The following is a 25,591-nucleotide window of genomic DNA, read 5'->3' as shown; positions in this document are numbered from 1 at the left end:
GAACAGTATGAACAAACACATCACTAATTTCCAGAACATGCACACAACAAAGTCTTTGTGTTCATACAAGCTATTGGAAAGTGGATTTGCTTTTTTTCTCTTTTTCCTCCGATCGCTTCTTTCGTAGTTAATGCTAGCCTGTTTCCTCATAGTCTATGAGCCACAGCTTGAACAGAGTGATCAGGCAAACAAACCACGCAGAAGGAATGCTTACTTGCCTCCGGCAAGAGGCTAACTGCATGGCTGCTCCCCGTTGTGCCCTTAGAAAGCCTTGCTAAGTCCATGCAGCTGGGGATTTGTTTTCTTAATGGGTGTTGCAAGGAAACATATGCGCCAGCCTCAGACTCAAGGGAAGATAACTCTTTCTTGGTAAGGAGCCCTTGATCACATTCCAACCCCACGGCTCCAAAAATGTGGTCATGAACCAACTCTAGAAAATATAATTTCTGGTCATACATGGCACGGGTATTAGAAGTATCTGAAAAAGAGGCAATTATTTCAGAAACATAGACCATTTCCATCAGGCTGCATGCATCAAGCAGAGATGCCACTTATAAATCACATCATCAAAAAGAGGGCCTGGGCAACAGACTGTGGCCAGATGACTTAGAATCATAGATTAATAGAACTGTGGAATCATAGAGTTGGAAGGGACCACAAGGGTCATAGTGCAATTCAGGAATCTTTTGGCCCAACGTGGGGCTGAAACCCACTCCCCTACATGTCTCATGCTCTACTGACTGAGCTATCTTGTTGAGTATTAATTAATTAACTAAACAATTAATTAATCAAATCATTTCTATGCTACTTAACTACAATAGCCTTTCTGTTTACAAAGGCACACAGAGACAAATAAAAATCATTTAAATCTATAAAATCAAATTTCAATTAAAATGCCTGCTTTTTTGGGAGGGGTCCTTCAGTAAGTACCGAAAGTACGGGGGGGGGGGGAACTGGGCGGTTGCTGTCTGACCTCTGTACATTTGGGTCCACACCACTCTGAAACCACCTGCAGCTTCAGGGTCAAATGCAATGGAAGTTTTACATAGAGTACACTGCAGTATTCCAACAACCTTGAAGGCATCATGATGGTGATAAGAGAGCAAGTGGGTACAGCAGACCTATTTACTCACATAAATGATCATGTTCACCAAATGTGGTGGTGTTGCGCATACCGTATTGGCCCGGACATAAGCCGTACTCCCCCCCCCCCCAATTCTGACTGTGAAAAGTTAAAGTGTGGCTTATATACACGACCTTATGGTATGCAGCCAGGAGTGTGGGGCAAACAGAGCCAGGAGTGCAGCGAAGCGGCACCCGCCCCACATGTTGTCCCATCCTCTCCCCCATGGCTGGGAAGGGAGAGTGAGGAAGTAAAAAGGCCACACTCCCCCCCCCCCAGTATGCAGCCAGGAGCATAGCTGCCAAGTCTCCCGTATTCCCTGGGAAATCCCCGTTTTTCCAGCTGTTCCTAGCTGGAAAAAAAGGATTTTTTTTGTTTTTCCCCCGGTTTATTCTGGCGCGGCGGCCATTTTGAAACTGGGCGGAGCATGCTCAGAAGTGACTTTTGATGTTGCTCTGCCCAGTTCCAAAATGGCTGCAGTGCGACTTCTGGCGCGGCGGCCATTTTGGAACTGGGCAAAGCAGCATCAAAAGTCACTTCTGAGCATGCTCCGCCCAGTTCCAAAATGGCGGCAGCGCTACTTCCGGTCTGCTACTTCCAGCCCGGTCCCTTATTTCTCGGACAGCAACTTGGCAGGTATGGCCAGGAGTAGAGAGGAAGGGAGCGGCTTATATTCGGGTATTTTTTCCTTCCCCCCCCCTCCAATTTTAAAGGTGCAGCTTATATTCAGGTGTGGCTTATATTCAGGCCAATAAGGTAACTCAGTAGTGGAGCACCCAATTTGCACATAGAAGATCCCAGGCTCTCTGTAATGATGTCCCATCAGAAAGAATTCAGCTCATAAGGGAGGATGGAGAAGACCTTTCTCCAAGATCCTGAAAGGCCGCTCCCATTAGAGTAGACCACAGCTTGTGACCCACCAAGTTGTGTGTAGGTCACCAATCACAAAGAGTGGGCCACTGGGAGCTCAAAAATACAAGTGAGTGTCGAGAAGCTGCCAGAACTGCAATATAAGACTTTTACTATTATTTCTATGTAAAGTACTCCGCTTTTCACTGCACCTGGGTCTCAAAGTAGCTTGAGATAAAACCAAGCACTATACAAAATTTAAAAGAGGCATAGGCAAACTCAGCCCTCCAGATGTTTTGGGGCTACAACTCCCATCATCCCTAGCTAACAGGACCAGTGGTCAGGGATGATGGGAGCTGTAGTCCCAAAACATCTGGAGGGCCGAGTTTGCCTATGCCTGATTTAAAACATAAACTAAGCAGCAGAGATTAAATATCAGAACAACATTCATGGTGCAAATAAAACCGTTTTGACCACTTGTAGACTGCGTTTGGGAACCAAGCGCACATCTCAGCCAATTGCATGAGCTACAAAAGAAACACTGGTGAATCCTGGTTTAGTGGGTTATGTATCAAGCAGGACTGGACTATCCTGGGTTAGGTGAACCAACAGCACAAAGACGAAGCTTTATAGAGCTAGACGGACTCAACTCCTGACTTATCTCAAAGAGAATGCTTACGCCAGAAATCAAGAGATACTTCTGAGCACGTTCATGAGGCCAGTGCACCATTTATCATACTTGTCATGGGAAAAGCGCAAGAAGCATGGGGGGGGGGGAATGGGGGAGGGTTATCACCATAGGAACAATTTTGCGATTCTGTACAGAGGGGAAAAATGCATGAGAGAGAAACATTTGGAAGGGAGCAAAGGTCGAAATGAGTAACTCCTGGAATGCAGCTGAATTTGTATGTGGCAAGTGAAGGACCCAAGATAAGAGCAGAACAGGCTGCTTTGGTTCAAAGCACATGCAGCAGAAGAGTTAAGAAAAACACCCACCAAAGCCCAATAAAGAGAAAGAACACACCATGGGGGGAAAGCGAGAGTCTTTGAAACACAAAAGTTGTCAGCAAACTATGCTATGTGAACTATCTTAATATATTAACAGAATACAGCCATGCATAAAGGACAATCAAGTGCTCCTTTCATTACCTAAAAGTACTCTTTGCAAAACCAGAGGCTGATAAATGTTCTACCAAGATGTTGCTTCAATCATGTTTTTATATCAGGTGCTTCGGATTGGTCACATCAGTTTCTTTTCAAAAAGGAGCCCTGAAACAGATTATGATTGCAGCACAAGGAAGAGGAGGGGTCTAATCCCTCAACTGTGTTTCCCCCCTGAAATTCCACTTCCCAGTATCTCATTTTCCCATTTCCACATCAATTTGGAAGTCCTCGTGAAAATTCACCAGCATTTTAGTGTGAATCTTTCACAATACAGTATACAGATTTGTATGCAATTTTGCCCAGCACACATTTTGCAGAGCAATTCCCCATGATATAATGCCTTTTTGTGCACTATTTTCACTAATATAACAACCATTTTTACACACGCTTCGCCCCAGTATATGAATCTTGTACACATTAGTTGGCTGGAGAACTACACCAGAAAATTTGGAGAATTTTGAATTTTAAAAGATGGCTGTGTTTTGGTTCTCATATTGAACTGATAAACCAGCCTCATATAACCAGCATGTTTGAGCCTAACTAATGCATGAAGGGGTTAATGACATAGAGTCAGCTGACCTGCCAGGCGTCATTTCCCCTCACCTTCAGAGAAAATAGGTAACTAAACCTTTGTTCTCTCAGTTCAGACAACAATGCAGGATGAAACTTATCTTTTCCTATACTCTTTTAAATCTGTTTGTTGGAGGGCATGGGTGTGTTGTTTTGTTTTGTTTTGTTTTCATTATGTATTTTGTGTTTTCATGTTGTATTTTTATGCTGTGAAGCACCCTGAGATCTATGGATGAAAGGCGGTATACAATTTTTTAAAAAAAACCAACAACAATAAAATACCGGTAGTTTAGAAACATTTACGGTACTACCTTGTGACCAAGCAAAGTTTTACGGCCTGTGTGATTTTTCTGTCTGCTGTATGGAAATGCATATGAACCTAACCTTTGGAGAGTTTGTGAGTAAACAGTTCTATAACTTACCAAACGTGTGGTCATTTTCTGTGTTGGTGGAAGTGGAAAACTTTGGAATTCACTGAAATGGCCACATTTTAAGGTTTTGCAGACTATATTGCCACACTTTTACTTTGCCGCAAGTTTTGTCATGTTAAATCTCTGCTAGAATTCTGTCGCCAACGAGTATTTGTCTCAAACTTGGATGCTGGCATCCAGCGTCTAGACAGGGCTTGGAAAGACCCTGTTTGAAACTTTGGAGAGCTGTAGCCAGTCAGAATGTAAACAATAGAGTTTGATGGACCAATAATTCAGTATAAGTCAGTTCCCCCTGGTTTCTGCTGGCACATCAGCCACTGCTCTGGGAATCCCACTCTCATACCTTCAGTCTACAGAGGCCTGTCCTTCACTGTTCTGAGCCTGTCCAGTCTCAAACCAGCTCTCTCCAAACATGTCTCCTTCCCTCCCACTTATCTCTAAAAAGCACAGTCAGGTTTTTTATTTTTAATTCTTTACATACTTTTAGGAGTGCTAAAAATAGTTCTTCCCCCGCAACTGTATCCTCCTCACCCCATTTTTAAATGTTTCTTTGCAATTTTATTGGATTTTATTTTATTATTCAAGGCTTAAAGCTTCCCTGTTGCCCAGGAAGTGTGGTCCCATCTCTGAGCCATGGACTGGGCCTATGGAAGGGCGGGATGGCATGAAGCAATCTTTTCTGCAGTTGCAAGGAGGATGCCTTCCTAGACGGCCTGAGATCCGAACAAGGAAACATAAATGCATCTCCCTGAGTGCCTATAGTTTTAATCCAGGGGGGGGGGGAATAGTGCCTGAGGTATCAAACTTTCGGAAGTGCTGTGTTAAAGGATTCTTCAGCCAGTTTATCAAAATCCTAAGGGCTCTTCCAGATGTCCTGTTTACGGAGCATTCATCCTCATTTGCTTCTACAAAGTTTACACGGAGATTAGATTATATCTGGTACTTCATTCTTTGCGGTGAGGTTATATGACATCGAGTATTCACCCTGACTTGCTTTCAGAGCGTCTGTAAGCCTTCCCTTTTATATTCATCTCACACTTTACAATGCATCTCCACGTCGCTTTCCTAACCACAAGAAGTCTGTTTCTTTTTAAAGTGGATTTGATTCACTAGGGAAACAGAGCGCTCCAATCCACTTTAGCTAAGCAAACCCAAGTTTCCCAGTATGTGCTGAAATCCCTCCCACAAAATTCTGACAAACTGGAGGTGCCCTAAATCTTTATTGATTGGTTGCTCACTATTGCTCGTCTAGCCACTCTTCTTCAAGTGCAAACTATTGGTGCAATCAAACATTGATTTAAGTACCTGCAGGACCACTTTACCCCATATGAGTCCATTTGAGGACTTTGGGATCTACAGACCTGGCATGGTTACAGATGCCAATAAATACTCATTCTGCAGTTGTAATAAACTGATTTTTACCCAGGCCCATGGCTATTAAATAATCTATGACCTGTAAAAATGCATAGCTGCCAAGTCTCCCGTATTCCCCGGGAAACCCCCGTTTTTCTAGCTGTTCTCAGCTGAAAAAACTTTTTTTTTGTTTTTTCCCGGTTTATTCTGGTGCGACGGCCATTTTGGAACTGGGCGGAGCATGCTCAGAAGCAACTTTTGATGCAGCTCTGCCCAGTTCCAAAATGGCTGCAGTGCGACTTCTGGCACGGCAGCCATTTTGGAACTGGGCAAAGCAGCATCAAAAGTCGCTTCTGAGCATGCTCCGCCCGGTTCCAAAATAGCGGCAGCACTACTTCCATTCTGCTACTTCCGGTCCGGTCCCTTATTTCTCCCACAGGAACTTGGTAGCTATGAAAATGTGAGGGAGAGGCCTGATATTATTATGATTATTTTATTATTAGGCTGTCTGCCAGTATGTTGTTGTTTTTTTACTGTTTTTTATCAGTGATGTTCTGTAATGTGTTTTTAATGTTGTACACCACCCTGCATCTTTTGATAAAGGGTCGTATATAAATTGAATAAATAATAATAATAATATAATAGCATTTTTATTTAGAAAAGCCTTTCCAAACATGTAGCTGTTAATGTGCTTTAATCTTTTAACTGTTCATCTTACTTTTAAATGTTTCAGTTACTTGTGTTTAACTGTTTTTATTGGTGGTTTTGATGTTTCTTGTAAACAGCTTGGGAGTTTAATTACAATCAAGCGGTATATCGCTTTTGTTAAATAAATAAATATAAATTATCACCGATGATGCTGTTAATTCCACAGTCTTTTAACCTGACTGGTGGCTGTTCTGGCTTTTGTTGGAAGCACTCTGCGTGCACTCAGTTTTGTGGGATTTCAAAAAAATACAACTCGCTGAGACATATTTATTTAGATGTTTTTATTTCCCCACCCAAATATGTTCTAACAGAACTTCATCAGGAAAGCATTCCCTGGACTTGAAATTGGTACAAAATCTCTGCTGACCATCATTTACTGAGAAACAGCCATTTATGGTTCGGACTGCGAAAATTATATCTGCATAGCAAGCTGGGCTTGTGTTGACCCACAACACATTTGGTCGTGTCATGTTCTACTTATCCAACTACTCTGTACAAAAATAAAAAGCAATGTTGTTTTTGTCAGAGATTCTGGGTACAGTGGCCAAATCAATGACAGCTTGATTTCTAACAACAACAGTTTTTATCATTCTTGTTAGAAATAGTCCGCTAGTAAGCCAGCAATTAATCACAAGGTTTAAATTCATAGGAGCTTTCGGACAACATAACAGAAACTTATATTTGAATTTGGGTGAAGGAATTGCTACAGAATGTTTTTTGGGGGGGGGGCTTTCTCCTTCTTACTTACCTTTCAGGCTTTCTCCTTCTTTCTTACTTTCTCCTTCTTACTTACTTACCAAGACAACTTACCTCAACTCAGATAGTGGCAGCAATTGCGGCCCGGTGCGGTTGCCAGGGAACAAAGGAGGAGAGGCAATCTGCCCGCATGGTTGGCCGACATTGGCATCAGCCGGCTGCAGAGCTGGTGGGATTGCCCACCAAAAATTTAAATATGATCAGGCCAATTAGGGTCCCTGCTGGGTGGGTGAAGCTCTGGTGACAGACCTGGAAGGGCCAGTCTTCTGTGGGGTCCGTCCGCCAGTCAAGCATGGAAACCAGCTGCGCTTCCAGCAAAGAGCACAGTTGGGAAGCAGTTGTCCTACCTGCTCACCATGTTGTGTGGCTGTACTAATGGATAGTGGTACCTCAAGTTACAAACGCCTCAGGTCAGGTTACAAATGCTTCAGGTTGTTTCTCAAACCAGCTTCACACTAACTGGAGTCCTTAAGCCATTCCTGATTAGTCCATACAAAGGTGCTAACACCTTTGCACAGGGTACAGGCCTATCAACACCTCTTGGTGTATACACAAACCGAAATTAATCTGACACAAATGAAGCCGTAGGGGAAAAGAGCTGTGAAATGCTTCCCCCCCCCATAACTTCACTGCATTTTAAGGTGACAAAGTGAACACACCCTTGCACACACAAAAATGGGTTTTACCATCATCTGTGTTTATCTCCTTTTTTAATACTTCATAAAAACTATAGGTATGTTATGAATATAGGTCAAATAGTCTTGTTTTGTTTTTGAAGCATTACTTATTAAATGCATAGCCTGTGTGCGGTGCAATCTTTTCAACGTTTACTAGGAAGTCTGTCCTCTTATGTTCTATATTACTAGCTCCCAGGTAATGTGAATAGGGTTGCAGATTTAGCTGTTTATAATAATAGTGATTATTATAGTTGTGATGTATGGAAGTGAGAGCTGGACCATAAAGAAGGCTGATTGCCGAAGAATTCATGCTTTTGAATTATGGTGCCGGAAGAGACTCTTGAGAGTCCCATGGACTGCAAGAAGATCAAACTTATCCATTCTGAAGGAAATCATCCCTGAGTGCTCACTGGAAGGACAGATCATGAAGCTGAGGCTCCAATACTTTGGCCACCTCATGAGAAGAGAAGACTCCCTGGAAAAGACCCTGATGTTGGGAAAGATCGAGGGCACTAGGAGAAGGGGACGACAGAGGACGAGATGGTTGGACAGTGTTCTCGAAGCTACCAACATGAGTCTGACCAAACTGCGGGAGGCAGTGGAAGACAGGAGTGCCTGGCGTTCTCTGGTCCATAGGGTCACGAAGAGTCGGACACAACTAAATGACTAAACAACAACAATAATAGTGTGCAAAACCAGTGAGTTGACCAAATATGTACGTAACCGATTCTTCTTAGGTATATTGTATAGCCTTGTTGTAGTCAGGGCCAGGGAGGAATTTGCCAGTAGACCTACTGAACCTGTTTGGGCTTTTGCCTTCCCCATGCCAACTGCCACAACTTTGGGTGGGGAAAAAGCATTATTTTAACTTACTGTTGGCTCAATACAGTACATTGTTTTCTCTAGCACACTTCAATGGCTTCCCCTCAACATGTTTAATAAATCTGATAAATAATAATAATGTTTAAGGGGCAGATTTAACAAAAGTCCCCAGATACTGCCCTAGTAATAAAGAAGTGAAGTCAAGTGTTCTTTTTAAATATAGTTTTTATCAGGGGGTTGGGATAGATCCCATTACAGAGTCCATCTGCAAAGTTTCTGTTCATCCTTGTATTGGAGGGCTGTTATTTTTAAAACATTCCCAAGCAAGTTGCAAAATATCTAAATATTGCAATTTCTCTTACATAATCTGAATGTTTTCTGATTCCCCTCCCTCTTTTAATGCTTTTATGTGCTTTAAATTCTGTAACCTTTTGTGGTCGGTAGACAATAACAGCTGTTCGGCAGTAGACTTCCTCAGGAAGTGGTGGCCTTTTAGAAGAGGTTGGATGGCCATCTGTCATGGATGCTTTAATTGAGATTCCTGCATTGCAGGGGGTTAGACTAGATGACCCTCTGGGTCTCTTCCAACTCTACAATTCTATGATACTATGACTCTATGATTCCATTTCCTATATATACTTCCTCATCCATTGGCATTCTCTGCCCAGAAAGTCTTGCCCAACATCTTTGCTTACTAGTAAAGGCAAGTAAATGCTTACAGTATTTTCAAACTTTCTCACAAAAATGATCCCTTTCCAACTCCCCTATCCCAACCTTATTCACTACAGACAATAGTTTTTATTGAGTTTTAAAATTTGCTTTTGTTGGCTTCTTGCTCCAAGAATTTCAACACCGATAAACAGAACCCCATTGCCTTTAGTTCTTGGCTTGGGAAGTTGGTTTTCTTTCTCCCTGATTGCAGCCTTACAAAATGCACACAGAGGCTTTGGTAACCTTAGAATATTGTTAAAATACTATTTTCCTGTACTAACACAAGGTGGGCACGATCACAGTTTCAAACTGCAGGTCTAGGTCAGAGAACTACTATTGATTGCGATGTACTCTACGCTGCGTCTTGCTGATTTACAGGAAATTTTATTCAACCCCGGCGCATGCTGTCCATGGCAGAGAGATGCTCATCTCTATTAAATTGCATCTCACCTCAGCGATTTGCAACCTCCGGAATACCAGAGAGTAGACAATGATTTTAAATATCCTCATTAAAACTACTCATTATGAGCACCGAGCATTGATGAACAATAAATCACCTCATTAAAAAACAACCTCAGGTAAAATTATGTCACTAGAACTGGTTTCCATTGCTGATTCCCTCAATGAGGCTTACCGGGGTGGGGGTGGGGGGGCAGCACATTACAAGGCAAACCTAGGAAGACCCAACATCAAATTTGCCTCAGGATATTAATGTGCGAACTGGGTGGGAATTGGGTGGGCAAGAGATAGTGCATAACACTTTCTCACCTGCTAATTCTTCCCTACAAAAGGGCATTTTCGACTGTGTCGGCTGCTCTTTTAATCCCATAGCTGCCAAGTTATCCCTTTTTTTAAGGGAAATTCCCTTATGCTGAATAGGCTTCCTCGTGAGAAAAGGGTAAACTTGGCAGCTATGTTTTAATCCACAGGTGGGCTCCAGAAGTGGAAATGTGTCCCGCAGGCAAAATGGTAGTGAGAGAAGGAGGGATTTTCAGGAAGAGGGTCAGTGAGTGTGGAGGGTATTAAGGAACCTCTCTCACACCTGCCAATCATGGTCCATGATGCCCCAAGGGTGCTTCCAAACTATCATCATTTTCGGGTAGGGTTCAGTCCTAACCAGGCAAATAAGAGGTGTGCAATTGAAGCTAATTTGGGGCTCTTGTGAAACAAAACCTAATTCCCCAAAAAATATCGGACTTCTTGTGATAAGCAAAGTGAAGTTGCCAATGAATGTGTGAGATAACCCTTGCTTGCTGCAGCCCTGTCTAATTCCCACCACGAACAAATGAGGCTGGATGCTCATTAAATAGCAAACCTGGTCTAATCTCTCTGCAAACAAATCAGGCTGACCCCTACGCCGTTCCATCTTCAGCTATCCTCATGCTGAATCTTAATACTTCTAACAAGCTCCATTCCTGGAATCTGTCTTCTCTGCAGGACATGCACCTTGAACCTAAACTCACCAACTTCTTTAAAAATGAAGTTTGGTGGAACTAAGCCAGTGGCTTTGAACTATGGCTGTAGTTCTTACTTCTCATGCAATCAAATGGGGGGGGGCAGAATTTGGCTTGTTGTTGTTTTTAAAAAGCTTGTGAATCAAAATTTATATCATAATATTTGGGGGGGGGGCTAGATGCTCTCCTGGTTGTTAAGCGCTACGTACTGTATTACTTACAGAATGTTTAACGGGAAGCAGTAAGTTGGAGTCACTGCTTACTGTTAATTAGATGGCAAGCTTCTTCCCTAGCACTACATTGACTACAGGAAAGAAGCTTAAAAATTATACACGCAGGAGAAAGATAAAGCTTATAGGATTTTCCAGGTCGTGGCTTTGGCTGAATGGCAAATGAATGCACTGGTAAAGCAACCGTGCAGAAGCTAAGAACTTCAGGTGTAACACTATTTTATTAAGCTCCAGTAAAATTCTTCCAGGGTTTAATCAACCTTGCTTAGTCAAACTCAGTCTGTGTACACACCATACATTTAAAGCACAATATTTTCCCCCAGAGAAGCATGGGAACTGTAGTTTACCCTTCAAAGAGCTACAATTCCAAGCACCTTTAACAGACCTCAGCCTCAGACTTCAAGGATATGTATTGCTCAAGGCACTGTGAGATCAATCAAAGTTAAGTTCCTATGCTGACAGTGCTGGTGAGGTTTTATTTATTTATCTATATATAGAAAGATGAAAAATATTTACACTACAGAATGCAATATGTCCGATCACATATGCAATAAAAAACATTTAAAACAATCATGCTGACAGAAAAATAGAAGAAATAAGAAAAAGTGGCGGGTTGAAAAGGGAAGGAGACAAAAGGGGCAGGAATTTCAATTATCTGTGCATATAACTCTGCATCTTAATTAAGAATTGATTGATCGAGGATGCTAACTTATATCCATGAGAAAAGTACAGTGGTCCCTTGACTTATGAATTTAATCCGTTCCGAATGCACATTCGTAGGTTGAAAAGTTTGTAAGTCGGAAAAAGCGGTTTCCCATAGGAATGCATTGGAAACGGAAAAATTCATAAGTCGAGTAAACCGCATATAAAATTCATAAGTCAAGAAAAACCCATCTAAACCGCAACGGTTTCCCTTTCGGATATCGAAAAAACCGTAAGCGTGCGGCCATTTTTTTTCATTTGTAACTCGAAATTTCGTAAGTCGAATACTTCGTAAGTCGAGGGACCACTGTATAATGGCAATGTATAATCAGAGGAACGGAAAAGACTGATCAGTGGCCAACTTCTCCCGCTACTTATTGGGTTATTTGAGAGTAAGCACCATTGAGATCAATAGGAGAAGACGTAAGATTAGATAGATACCCATTGCAGGTCTATATTCAAGCTTAGCTCTAGTGTGGGCATCCAGATCCATTTTTAGAAACTCACAGTGCAGAGAAAATAGAGGCACAAAGAGAGCAACAGAGTCAGCAATGGAAAAGGAGGTGTGTAATCTCCACATTTCTGCATAATCATCATAGGATTGGGCTCTGCAGCGTAAGATAAACTTTGCGACAGGCACACTGTGCCTCAAATGAATTGCAGTCCAGATCTTACAAGCAAAGGCAAGTCCGAAAGCCCAGTGTTCTGTGAATTCTAATCTTCAGACTTCAGTTGGTTGTTATTGTTTTCCTTCTGAGTAAACATGCACAAGACAGGGTTGCAAAATCTGGAATTATTTGAGTGGCTGCTGTAGCCCTATGCAGACTGATTTAAGTGTAAGTTCATTGCTTTTGAGACACTGTGTTTTGGAGAGTGGGCTCGGGCCCGCTACTGTTTTCGAAAATAATTAAGTAGACTCTGCAAAAGAGCAATTGCTATAATTGGTAGTACCCTGACTTTTGCTGCCTTTCTCATAAATGAATGCTTTAGATGCTCAACAGTTATTTGACGAATTTCAAATCTCTCCCGCTTCTGTTCCTGGTGGAGAAGTACACGAAACGGAGCATTTTGTTTAATTATTTATTTTAACGGTCTGCTTTAGCCAAAAATATGAAACCCCAGAAGCCTGCCAAAGCCTTTCTTATTAGTAACAGCCTGGGCTGGACAGCATGAGATTTCTCCCACCGTTTCGTCCCACCGCCTGCCGTCATTGGACACATCACCCTTAATTATACATACGGTGAACATTTGACACAGTGGGGAGAACTGGGCTGAGCGAAGGCAATGCTTATTTTTGAGAGACTGTTTACGGGTCTGAGAGTGTTCTATTCCCAACATACCCAAGGGCCTCTGTAATTTCAACCCATTTCCCAAATGGCCCACAAAGCACATAGCAGGGGCCTCTCTAAAACTGCCACTGTCGGATCAAAGCAGAGAGATCTCAGATCTTAAGAGCGCTAGTTGGATGGCTAAAGCATCATGTGCCATTTCGTCCCCCATATTCCCAGAGCTCAATGCCAGAAACTCTGTGTTCAAGCGAAGGGACAGAATGTTGGCCCAATCCCGGAGAACTGAATTCTTCGTGATTCACGAGCAGAGACTACAAGGATGAAAGACCTGTCGGCTGAGATGATGGGGAGAGTGAGGGAAATCTGAGGCTCTTTTTAATGTTTAGCATTCCAGCTAAGAGACAAGGACACACATTTGCATGAACGTTAAATGAAATTATGAGTCTGCTCAACGTTGGTTTTGATGGCGGTGCTTCCACCCTCAGCCCTCCGGCTGTGTAATATTTCTCCCCATCATGATTGTACAGCCTTCTAAGAATTTTCATGAAGCTTCTACTGGAAACACTTAACAGTAGATCAAGCTCTTTCCTTTTGGCATTTTAAAAACGAGTAGCAAGGTGTACAAGCTCCCTCGAATCCCCTTTATGGGCCTCTAATATAATATGTAAGATTATCGCTCCAATGCAGCAGTTATTTAAACTCAGGATTCTGCTACTAGGTATGTCAACGTGCTGCACCAATTGTTTTTATTCATGTCTTGCATTAATATCCCACTGCTCTTCAAGGAGATCAAGGCACTACACGTAGCTCGCTTTCCCCAGGTTTAACTCCCAACAAGATAAATCAGGCTGAGAGAGACAGAGAGAAAAGGGCCCTCACGTGTTTTCATGCCTGAGTAGGGATTTGGAAAAGAAAAAAAGCCTCAAAATAAAATGTGAGGAGGGTGTGTGTGTGTGTGCATATATGGAACTTAAATAAAATGCAGAAATGCCCAGCAATTCTAAGAAGCCAAAACAACAACAACAAAGCAGCAAAGTTTTGAAATCAGTGGTTAAAATCAGTGCCGTTCTTAAAAGATTCAACCTGCCATTTTGATTCAAAATGGAGTCAAATCGTACCCAGACACAGACAAAACCTAATTCTTCATTATACACCTTTAGGCGCCAGGCAAAAGCGTTCCTTTTTAACCAAGCCTTTGTTTGATTTGATTGACATCCTACGCCCTTTTAAAATGTGGCAGGGTTTTATTTGGGGGGAGGGGTGTTATTGGGTTGTTGCTTTTATTTTGATTATGTATTTTGTGGTTTTATATTTTGATTTAATTCTGTGAACCGCCCTGAGAACTCCGGGTATAGGGCGGTATATAAATTCAATAAACAATAATAATATCAACAATTCTGGTTGCAATAGTGCAAGAGAACAGAAAGACAAACAACTTTCCAAAATGTAAAGCAGTTTTCTAGTGAGGAAACACCTCTCGGCTTGTTTTTCATCCAAACAGTCTCCTCCGAGGGCAGGTTATTTTGGCTGTATCCTTACACTGGCACGATTCAATCATGCCCTCATGAAGACTCCAGAAGTATATGCCATTCGGAGTATAATGCATCTCCCCGAGAATCCACAGGCCTGTCGCCTTCCAATTGGGAAGCTGAGCCTGAGCAGCTACCCACACAGCCCAAGGCACGTAGCATAAGGAGGTGGCAGAGTCCCTGAACAGAGATGCTCATGCTGGGAGCCGGAAGACTCATCCTCCCTCAGAGGAGGCCCCCTGTGCCTGAGTCTGCAGTACAAGTGCTTCAGAATAAAGTGAAGGAATGGCACACTGGATTGGACTGGCGGCACCAGGGGTATTGTTAAGCAATAACCTACAGGGCCCCTGCTTCTTCTCCCCAGGCCCTAAGCTCTGCAGGCAGCAGAAAGGGTGGGGGTAAAGATGTGTTTCTCTTCTTTTCTTTCTACTTAAATAAGAGCAAGCTGGCTGCTAAGCTGCATTGCCGTCGCTAACAGAGACGGACAAATCAGTCCATTTCAATTTCTCTCTTGGTGTCGTTCTTTCCAATCTTAAATTCAATTTTCCACGCTTCTGCAGCTTCTTCTTCTTTTTACAAATGCTCATGAAAACTCACCACCCTTTTACTGTGTGTTTCTCCTAACATACACATTTTTATATGTGGTTTCAACCACAGTGGTACCTCGACTTCCAAATGCCTCAACTTCCAAAGGTTTTGACTTACGAAGTCGGCAAACCTGGAAGTATATTCACCGCGCGTGCGTTTTGCGCCTGTGCAGAAGCGGTGTTCGCGGTCTGCACATGCAAAGAAGCACAACGTCACGCTTCGCGCATGCGCAAAATGGAAGCTTCGACATCCGAAGGTTCCAACTTACGAAGAGCGCCACGGAACAGATCGCAAGCTTATTCCCTAACTAGTATCTTGAAGCCCGTTAAATTAATGGGTGCTAGAACAAGCGATTCCCCCCGCCCATTCCCGCTCTCTCTCCCCCCCTCCCTTCTTTTCTCCACCCACACGCGCCGGGACTCTCCTGGGCTGCGCTCCATCGCTGCTCCGCCTCCTCCGCTGCTGCGGTCCTTGCCTAGGCAGGGGAGGAGGGAAGGTAGGGGTGGCCAGGGCCCTCTTTCCTTCCTGCCCTCCCCCTGGGCTCGAGCCTGCTTTTGCGAAGGGTTGGCAGGGAAGAATGAGCAGCATCCCTCCGCTGCCACCGGCTTCTTGCTGAACGCGGAGGAGGCGCAGGGTAGCGGAGGAGATGCTTCACGGAGCAGGGAAAGAGAGGCGGGTGGCTGCCACTGGCCCCTCCTTCCCTGCTCCCTGTCAAACATCTCCTCCCCCCGGCTGCTGTTCCTCCCCCCATGCGCTGCCCCCACTTCTGTCTGCCTCTCACCCTGCACCGCGAGGGAAACGGTAGGCAGAAGGGGGGGAGAGCGCATGTGCGCAATGCCCGCTTGCTGGTGGTTGCCGGGGGGAGCGTAGGGGGGGGGAGGAAAAGAAAGCAGCCTCCTCCTCCTCGCGCTTTGAGGCAGTGAGGCGCTTGTCCGGCCGGGAGCGGCGGTTGGCGGCCGCAGGTAAACAATAGGCAGAGGGTTGAGGGGGGGAAGAGCGCACACGTGTGTGCGTCCAGTCTCTGTGTCCAATCCCTGTGTCCGTGGGGCACATGCTCAGTAGCGCGGACACAGGGACTGGACACAGAGACACAGGGACTTTATTATATAGGATACGGTGCTTTTTTAAATGTCATTTTCACTAAATATATGCATTTTTATGTACACTTTCCCCTAATACAATGCAATATTTGCACATTTGTAGATGTTGTCATTAATAGTAATAATAATATTTACCCACCCTTCACCCTAACATCCCAGGGCATGTTACATTTGTTTGGAGACCTGTATTGCACAATTCAGAGAAGCTTGAATTTTTCAAAGGGTGTGCATATTGCTTCGGGAAGGTAGCTTCTTATTGAAATACAAACAAAATCAAATGTCTCTCACATCCCTAGCTGCAAGTTTAGGTTCACTGCTGCTGTGCACAGTGGTGGACTTTGGGCTCTGAAATTTCAGTGACAACCTGTGTGACGCTAAAATTTGACACCTCCTGCCTCTACAGTTTCAGTGCCCCCTGCAACCACAGTGGTTGCACTACCCTAAAATTGCCTCTGCTGCAGCCAACTGAAACCTCAAATGCTCCTGGGAAGGAAAGCAATGTCATTTCAGTTTCCTTTTGAATATACAACATCCCAGAAAAAGAAAAGGAAATGACATCATATCTCTTCCCAGAAGCCCTAATGGTTTCAGTTTCATAACAAGCTATGCAGAGAAGAGAAGCAGCTATCCTTCCTTCTTTGCTGTAATTTAAAGGCAAAGGAGCAGCCACAGCACCCAGTTCAGTTAATAGGAGGAAATACGGCAATAAGTTTCTTCCTCTCCAGTCTTTGCACCTTATTTCTTAGCTTCAGATGGCAAAAGAAAAGAAGAGGCAAACAAAATAGAAAAAAATATACAAACGAAGGTCTTGGTTTTTTGCTACTTCAGATTTTTGAACCAGGCCATGAGTGAATATATAACTTTTATCAATTCTAAACCCAGGAAGGTAAAGACATGATTTGCTCCAAATATACTTCTTTCTGCATTTCACTTCATTTTTGGGTCCTCAGGTTCTAAGTCAGGCATCCCCAAACTTCGGCCCTCCAGATGTTTTGGACTACATTCCCCATCTTCCCCAACCACTGGTCCTGTTAGCTAGGGATCATGGGGATGTAGGCCAAAACATCTGGAGGGCCGCAGTTTGGGGATGCCTGTTCTAAGTTGATCAACAAAATACAGTACAGATCAATCTCGTCGATCTGAGGTTGTTATTATGCACTATTTAATCACAAAAGACTGCTGTGAGGGACAGGGGATATCACGAAGTCCCTCCCCTCCTGAGTTCAAGCCCATCCCCGAGTGCAGGGGAAAGCAGGGAGAGTTCCGATTCCAGTGGGGAAGCAGGAAGTCGTGTCCGAGGCTCAGACAAGGTAGCGGAGCCAGGGTCCCAGGTGGGACAGGAAGGGGCAAGCAAGGGGGGGAGACCCATCCCCCCAACTCCGGAATTGCGCAGAAAGCGGAGAGGGAAGAGGATGGGTCTACCAAAGTTGTTATGTTGGAGAAAAACGCGCCAAACACCATTCGGAGGTTCTGATTCAAGCTGAGAAGATGTGTCCTTGTAAATAGCATTGCCTTCAGCACTGTAAATACGCAGCACCAATAAAAGATAAAATGCAGAGCTGTGTAGAGTCGTTACTCTGAAGTAGCCCACTCCGGCCACTGTGACAACTGCAAATAACAATAATGTTTTTATTGACGTATCTGGAAAAAAACCCAAATGAAAATAGGGATGGAACAAATTTTGTGATTTCTGTATTCAGAAGCCGTAACTGCATATTTGCATAAAAGTACTGCAGATAAAGAAGAGTTTCTGAACTCCTTTTAATAGTAATTGTAGATCCTTTTAATAGTAATTATAAAGTTGCAAAGAAACAATAACTTTCCACTCGATACAGGTAGGTAGCCGTGTTGGTCTGAGTCAAAACAAAATTTAAAAATTCCTTCAGTAGCACCTTAAAGACCAACTAAGTTTTTATTTCGGCATGAGCTTTCGTGTGCATGCACACTTCTTCAGATACCACTCGATACTTCACAACCGCTTCCAATTACTAGCAACAGAGAAGGGTGTGCAATAGGCATGTCTTTTGTGAAGTAGCTGACATGTTTCTCAAGAGCAAGACATGCAATACATCAATAGGGAATGACAATAAGCAAAGAAAGCAGTTGACATTACACCAGAACATAAGTGAAAGCAAGCCAGTTCTTACTTTGAATGGGGAAACTTTTAATTGCATTTTTCTCCCACGTTTTTCTTAAATGGGCACTCATGCTAGGATGTAAAGTAACATGAAAACGAACCGTTCAAAAAACGTGTTCCCTTGTGAAAAACACATACCTGCTTTCCCAAGTAAATCCAAGCAACATGCAATGTTCGGCATCCTTGGAATTAATAGGGAAAGTTTTGCATATCCCTAATTAAAAATGCTAAGTGGATATCCAAGATGTTATTAAAGTTCAATGAAGCACAACCATTAGTGTGTTGGGTGATTTATTTATTTATTTTTTAAAAAAGCCATGTTGCCATCTATTCTTTCACTTTTCTCATTTACAGCCACTGACAGCTGTCAAATTAGCCAACATAATTCATTTTGGAAACCATCAGTCTCTAAACAAGTTTTGACAACTAAGCGTGAGGAATATTGGCGGGGAGAAGGAAGGGGCAAAACATCCGGAATTTGAATCTGGGATTTTTATACAAAGGCTCCAGACACCAGCCAAGTGTTGTTGTTGTTGTTGTTGTTGTTGTTGTTGTTGTTGTTGTCGTCGTCGTCATTCAGTGATTGTGAATGAAGGAAGAATTAGAGCCCCGAAATTATACCTGGCAGATGTCCCTCATGATCCAATAACCTTCAGGCCATTCCATTTGAATTTTAAATGGGACAAAACAACAACAACAACAACAACAACACCTCCAGGCTATGAGTTATGATATTAAATGACTTGGCTAGCGTCAGACCTGTTGATTTCATAAGGTGAAAAAATACATTTGGATTTAAAAAGATCTCTTGAGCGAAGCAATTTATTAAAAACCTTTCATCAGTGAAAATTAATTTGTTGATATTTAAACTATTTAGGTGAGGTAAAGCACCTGAAGGAGGGGACGGGGTGAGAAGTAACACTCTGTAAAATGACTCCAGCAGTGTAAAGCAGAGACCAGTGCCCATCACCCCAATGTTTTGTCTAATTTGGCCCTTATGAAATGTTGTTTCCCCCTCAGTTTTACAGATCGTGCTTGCTAGAAGACTCCTTGATCTGCCAACACACCTCCTTTTTTTAAAAAAAGCAGGCTAAACATAACGTTATTACCTTGTCTGTATTTTCAGAGGCAGACGCTTCAAGTTTGGTTCGGATCACGAAGGGTGTCGACAGCCTCAGGAGGACTCGCTCAAACGTGGCGCCGATCTTTGGGGAAACGATCTCGAAACAGTCTTGGAACCTCAGCGTCTTGTGAGCATCGCATCTGAGCTGCTTCCGAAGCCCTTCCCCTAACTGCAGCACTAGCATGCTGGGATCAAACATCAGGTGGAAGGGGAAAGCGCGGCAGAAGTTGCTGATGCTTATCCTCAGGTCCGAGGGGGACTGGGAAGAGCCTAGAGGAAGTGCTTTTGTGATGTTTGCATTTTCACGCTCTTTGATGACGAAAGTGAGGCAGCTGCAATTGCCCGGGTTCGAGTCCTCGGGGCACAATTTGTCGTTTGCAATCTGCTCCACTTCGACTTCCAGCTGGTAGATTTTCCTGGCCGCCGCCTTGACCATACCCACCATGGCGAAACCAACAATCTGATGAGGGTGGAAGTAGTGGAGCATCAGGTTGCCTTCGGGGAGCTCTTTGCATAGGAAAGAAGGGGATTCTGAAGTGGCCTGCCTTCCAAACGAAGTCCTGATGTGCTCCAGCAAAGCATCAAAGCCATTGAAGAAATCTTGCAAGGTGCCACCCACGGCCCGGAGGACCCGCTCGTTCTCGTCAAAGCAGATGTTGAAGAATTCGGCCCCAAATTTCTCCTGCAGTTCTTCAAACTTCAAGCCTGCACAGCAACAGATAGCACATATCAGCAAGAGACCACTGTTGCACAGCAGTGGCGTGGGGGGAGGGAAGTGGGCCAGTTTGGGGGGCTACTAAGCCAAGTTTGGCAGGAGTGATAAGACCTATGGGCCACCTATTGAAGAATATGGTTTTAATGGTTGGTCAGCGACTATGTTCCTTGTAGGTTCTGTGAATGGAAAGGGGTAGAGGACCAAAGCCTGAATTCCTTATCCCTCCAACCACAAACAGGGCCGGCCCCAGTACGTTTTTCTGCCTGAAGTGAAGGACGAGGTGGTGCCCTGCCCACATTCCATGTACAGAAGCTGACTGGACTGGCATTTGAATATGACTTCAATGCACCGGAGAGAAACAGGCTAGTTTAAGAGGTGTATGGCAGGCCTGTGGCACACACAGCTAGAGATTTGTGGCACACAGAGATCTAGGAAGGCTAGCACTGGTGCCCTCTAATTCCTGTCACACAAGGCGACTGACTCACCCTGCTATTGGCAGGGCTGGGCCGGACCAGAAAGTAAACTGATTGTTATCACAGACACAACACCCTTCACATATCTCTCTCTCTTTACCAGAGCCACAATCCTAAACCCACTTAACCTGGGAATATGTGCCCCACTGAATTCAATAGGACTGAGTAGACATGGTTAGGATTGCACTGTAAGTTAGCAATTTGGGAAGTCAGGCAGTACTCCATAGGAGGCCAGACTTGATGAGGTCAGCTCTATTGTCTATGTCTGTGAGGTGGACTTCAGACTGAGCTATGGTTACATACTAATTGCTAGAGGACCAATGAAGGAGATGAAATCTCCTACCCACCACCCTTCTCCTGTAATGCTCAGAGAACCGAGAACAGCGGCTTCTACACTGTCCTCAAGCACTGCCTACCTGAAAGACACGCCAGGAAGGTAGTGGTTAGATAGACGACAGTACCAGCAAGCTATAATTTAAAACAAAAATGTATCCAGCCTTTTCAAGCTCTTGCCACAGAAGCTCATGCTTATGATTAAGGAAATGTCAGAATAGGAAGAGCTGACACTGTCAAATAAGAGACCACGGAATGACAACGTGCACCAAATGTTGTCTGGCTTGGGTAGGCTGTTACCTTAAAAGGTGACTGCATAAGGACAGCCTGCTTTAAGATGACTGCTTGTCATTTGCAGTCTGAGGAGTGGCTCTCCTGAACAGTTGACCCTCCGGTCGCTGCTATCTCTTAGGCTGAACAGCTCAGAAGCAGCAAGAAGGGGAAAGGTAACATGGGAAACTGAAGTTTCCTAGGAACCACAAAATATATTTCTAGCAACGGCTTTGACATTTGCAAGTGTTCTGCAGGCAGCCTCTTGCCTAACAGGGCAAGGAATGTTGAGAAGGGTTTCCAAAGGCCCAGTCTCTATGAAGACCGTCCCTCCCACTCTCTGCTAATGCCAGCCTTCCTTTCACTTAGCAAGGATATCCAGGGGCAGGAAAAAATTAAACTACCTGCCAAACAGCACCGGCCCTCAATGCCTCAGAGCTAAAGCCTTTCCTTTGCATGAAGGTCTCAGGTTCAATCCCAGATAGGCCTTAGAAAGACTCCATGTCTGAAACCCTGGAGAGCTGCTGCCAATCAGTGTAGACAGTACTGAACTCAATGGACCGACAACGTGAACCGCTTCATTTTGGAGGAAATTGGGGGGGGGGCATTTACATTAACCAAGTCTTTCATAATCACACAATTATGCGGCCTTGCATTCAAAGGTGATTGGCACAGGTCTTTCATTGGTAGATTTATTTGCGTAAATTAGGAACATCCGCCAATCTGCTAACAATGTCTCTCTCTCTTTCTCTTTTTGTCCTCTGGGAATCTGGAGGCATTGCATAAGTTTCCTTGCAAGTGCAGATTCCCACAGCTTACACCTGGGGCCTTCTACATGCAAGATGGATGATCTACCTCTGAGCCATGGCGAAGGAGTCTCAGAGCGGCTAACATTCTCCTTTCCCTTCCTCCCCCACAACAAACACTCTGTCAGCTGAGTGGGGCTGAGAGACTTCAAAGAAGTGTGACTGGCCCAAGGTCACCCAGCAGCTGCATGTGGAGGAGAGGAGACGCGAACCCGGTTCCCCAGATTAGGAGTCTACCGCTCTTAACCACTACACCACACTGGCTCTCACTGGAATTATATCTCAGTCTGCAACCTGTACTAGAATTGTTTTTAGAGGTTCTATTGTTTTCTCATTCATGTGCTGCTGCCCTGGGGTACTTTTGGAGGAAGTGCAGGATATATATTTAATTAATAAATAGGTTTTTTGTAATTTAACATAGTAGCTTAATATCCTTGTAATCAAATATTTCTCATCTCCACCCCTGTTTCCTAATCTAGGACTTGTGGATGGGATGGACTCCAACTACAAGCTATGGAGAAAGAGATCTATATGTGTGGAAATGTTGCTGGACACTTTCCCCCTGCACCCGTTCCTTTGCACAATACTTTTTTTCAATAAATCTCATGACTCAGCCCAGTTAATCTTTTCCAGCAAGCCACCACTGTGACAATGTTCTACACCTATGGGCAGGATTCGAAAACATGGCCTGTGAAATAGAACAGGCCAGCTCCTAAGGCACAAACACGTGATAGAAAGCTTCAAGGGGTCTTTCCAAGACACGGCTTGGGGCAGGGAGCTATTTGGTGGTTAAATTCGCACCCTTAAAAATACGCATGCGAGAGGCAAAGATATTAGCAAACAGTGAGAATTCCCTTGCACAGCTTTCGACACACTATAATGTTAAAGTGTGAGAATCGCAAAGCACCATTGCGGAGGGGGTGGGGAAAGATGTTTTAGCTGCTTGCAAATTCCTGGAAAGGCACTAAATAAATGAGCAACCTGCCAGGAATTTCTCCCTCAGAAGAGCAGGGGTGATGAACCTGTGGCCCTCTAGAGGTCACTGTGGCATCTAGAGAGCAGAGACTGTGCAATTTGGGAGAAGAAAAGTCTAGTCACTGGAGAGGACAATAAAAGAGGAAGGAGAGGAAGGAAACGGGCTAAGAGACACCAAGGTGAAGAAGGGGCCACACTCAAAGTGAAGCGCAGAAACAGGGTGCCTGGAAGGCAAAAGCAAGAATGCCTGCTTACAGAACTAGAGAGAGGTCCACTTAAAAGGCCTTTAATCATGCAGAATGGAAGTCAGACAACAAGGACTGACAGAGCACAGTTAGGATGGAGTGGGAGTGAGCTTTCCACCACCCACAGTAGCAAAATCCCATAGTTTCTAACTCTGAACATTTCACCAAGGAGAAGCAAAACTCTTCCAGCCCTAGAACATTTCGAGCACATGTATAAGAATCTGAAGGAGGTTTTTAAAATAAGCTCATCTATTATCTGACCCACAACCTCTTGACAATGAGCAACACCATTTACAAGCAGTAGATTGCATCCCCAAAAAATCCTAAATAATCTATCCAAGGCTTTGCAGCTTGTCAGCAGGAAAACAAGAGTGGGAGGCTATGCCCTGATCCAGCAATGCAATGCAGAGCCCCAAAGCATAAGCTGAGGCTGTTGCATTCTCTGCAAAGCCATGGCATGTACACCGTGTGCATAGTGGGGAATGCTCAGATAGCATCCTTTACCAATCAAGGGCTCTTACTCCAATGGGGTCAGGACCCAGTGGATATTTGGACATCAGGCTTGGGATTTTATTAGTGGGGTCAAATATGATGGTATACTTTGAAAAGTGGGGAGATGACGACTGAGGAGGGTGGCTGCTTTTCTGCCCCAATTCTGAGAGGCATCTTGCTAACCATTAACAGTTGGGAACATAAGGTTGGACTATAAGGCAATGATTATAGCTGCATGGAAGCAACCTCAGCATTACCAAGCTGAACTCTGCATATTGGGCCTCCGTGGAAGGGAAAGCTCAGAAATCAAGAAGGGAAACTCAGAAAAATGTCTTCTGCCAATGACACAAATGTACACAAGTACCGAGTATATTTGCTGTACACTGGAGGATTCCTGAGACATCTTCAGTTTCGTCGTTGCCAGGGCGGTCTGCATAGGAGCACCGGTTAGAGAGATTGTGGAAGTTCTTTTCAGCGTCCCTGTAACTAGAAAGAAACACAAAACTGGTGCATGAAAACAAAACAAAAATAAACTAGGCATCTAGAATGACTGAACGCACAGAAGGACAAGCCTTCTCAGGAAGAATCAGCATGGCTTCTGCAAAGGTTAAGTTCTGCCACGTCGACATTTTGAGTTATTAAAGCATGCCAGATGAGAGTACCGGTAATCCAAGAACTTTGGACTTCCAAAACATCCCTCCTCAAAGGCTATGTGTAAACTTAGCAGTCAAGGGATAAGAGGAAATGTGCTCTTATTGATTGGCGACTGGCTAAAGGACTGGGAACAGAAAGTAGCAATAAATGATTAGTTCTCAGAGCCACTGCCCAAGGATCTATACTGGGGCTATACTGGGGCTATATAAATCTCATAAATGACTAGCAGGACCTGCAACATAACATTGTAGTGCATCCAGTCCTCTAAGAGGACTCCAAACAACCTGGAACAGTAATCTTGGGAGTGCTGTTCAGACCTCTTGGAGGAGTTTGAGGAGGAGGGACCGCTCCCCATGACCTCCCCTTGCTAGGCGATACAGCACTAGGAGGCTTCCAGCTCCAAACATGAGCCCTATATGGTGGGGATGACTGGAGGAGACATGCAGTTCTGGAGAGTGGAGAAAATGCGTTTTCACGTCCCTCTTCTTGAAACATGACTGTGGGATGAGTGTGCATGACGGAGGTTCTTAAAGCTCACAGCACACATCCTCCCCCCAACCTTACTCTCCCACTTTTTAGGCTTCTCCCTCCCCTGTTCTCAACTGTAAATTTAATCAATAATCTCCCACAATTTACCTGACCTGGTTTCTTTAGACCTTTGTATTCTCTCTCTCCCTCCCTCCAAACGCTCAATTGCTACCAGCATTCTGTAAGCAAAAGGTTCATGACAGACAGTTTTGGGGGTTTTCAGAAAAGCATATACAGTATCTTTTAATTTACAAGCTTACAGAATTTTGCATGCCTATGGAACCTTCATTTTGAATGGCCCTGTTTTGCTCCAAATTTGACACACACACCCCTGAACCTGCTATTAGATTGAATCACCTACAGTCAGGAGCAAGCACGCTTGTGGAAAAAAACAACAACAAATGGTTTGGGAAGGGGAGAGAAAAAGGGGTGGAGTTCTGCAGGCAGCACAGCCTCGAGTCTTAGGAACACAAGCTTTAAAAGAAGAGCAGCTCTTTTGCCAGAAGGTTTCCACTCCCTTTCTCCCACATCTGTTCTATATCCTGCATCGAGGTATGAGTAAGGATGCACAAACGACTCCCCAAGCAATAGCGCTCTCTCTCTCTCTCTCTCTCTCTCTCTCCCCCCCCCCCCCCGAGGGGTTCTCCAGACACACAAGCATTATTAACACCGAGGACAGCACTGCAGCCTAGCTTGACAAAAGAGGCTGTGGGATGCACAAGGGCAAATCCCTAAAGCGTAGAGAGTTTCAGAAGCCTGGGGTGCATTTTTTGCACCTATGAGT

General features: G+C 44.1%; 1 protein-coding gene across 1 annotated transcript in view; it reads right to left on the bottom strand.

Moving 5' to 3' along the window:
* The window catches only part of GUCY1A2 (guanylate cyclase 1 soluble subunit alpha 2), a 157,233-nt gene that overhangs the window by 102,618 nt on the left and 29,024 nt on the right, over nucleotides 1-25,591 (bottom strand). Inside the window, exons 3-4 of the mRNA XM_035114362.3 lie at nucleotides 23,990-24,111; nucleotides 19,303-20,021 (exon numbers count right to left, since the gene is read on the bottom strand). Of these exons, the coding sequence (XP_034970253.1) occupies nucleotides 19,303-20,021; nucleotides 23,990-24,111 (841 nt within the window). The remainder of the gene's footprint in view (nucleotides 1-19,302; nucleotides 20,022-23,989; nucleotides 24,112-25,591) is intronic.

The sequence above is a fragment of the Zootoca vivipara genome, chromosome 4, assembly GCF_965207765.1.
Source record: "Zootoca vivipara chromosome 4, rZooViv2.hap1.1, whole genome shotgun sequence".
Classification (NCBI taxonomy): Eukaryota; Metazoa; Chordata; class Lepidosauria; order Squamata; family Lacertidae; genus Zootoca; species Zootoca vivipara.
This window is presented reverse-complemented; position numbering and strand designations above follow the sequence as displayed.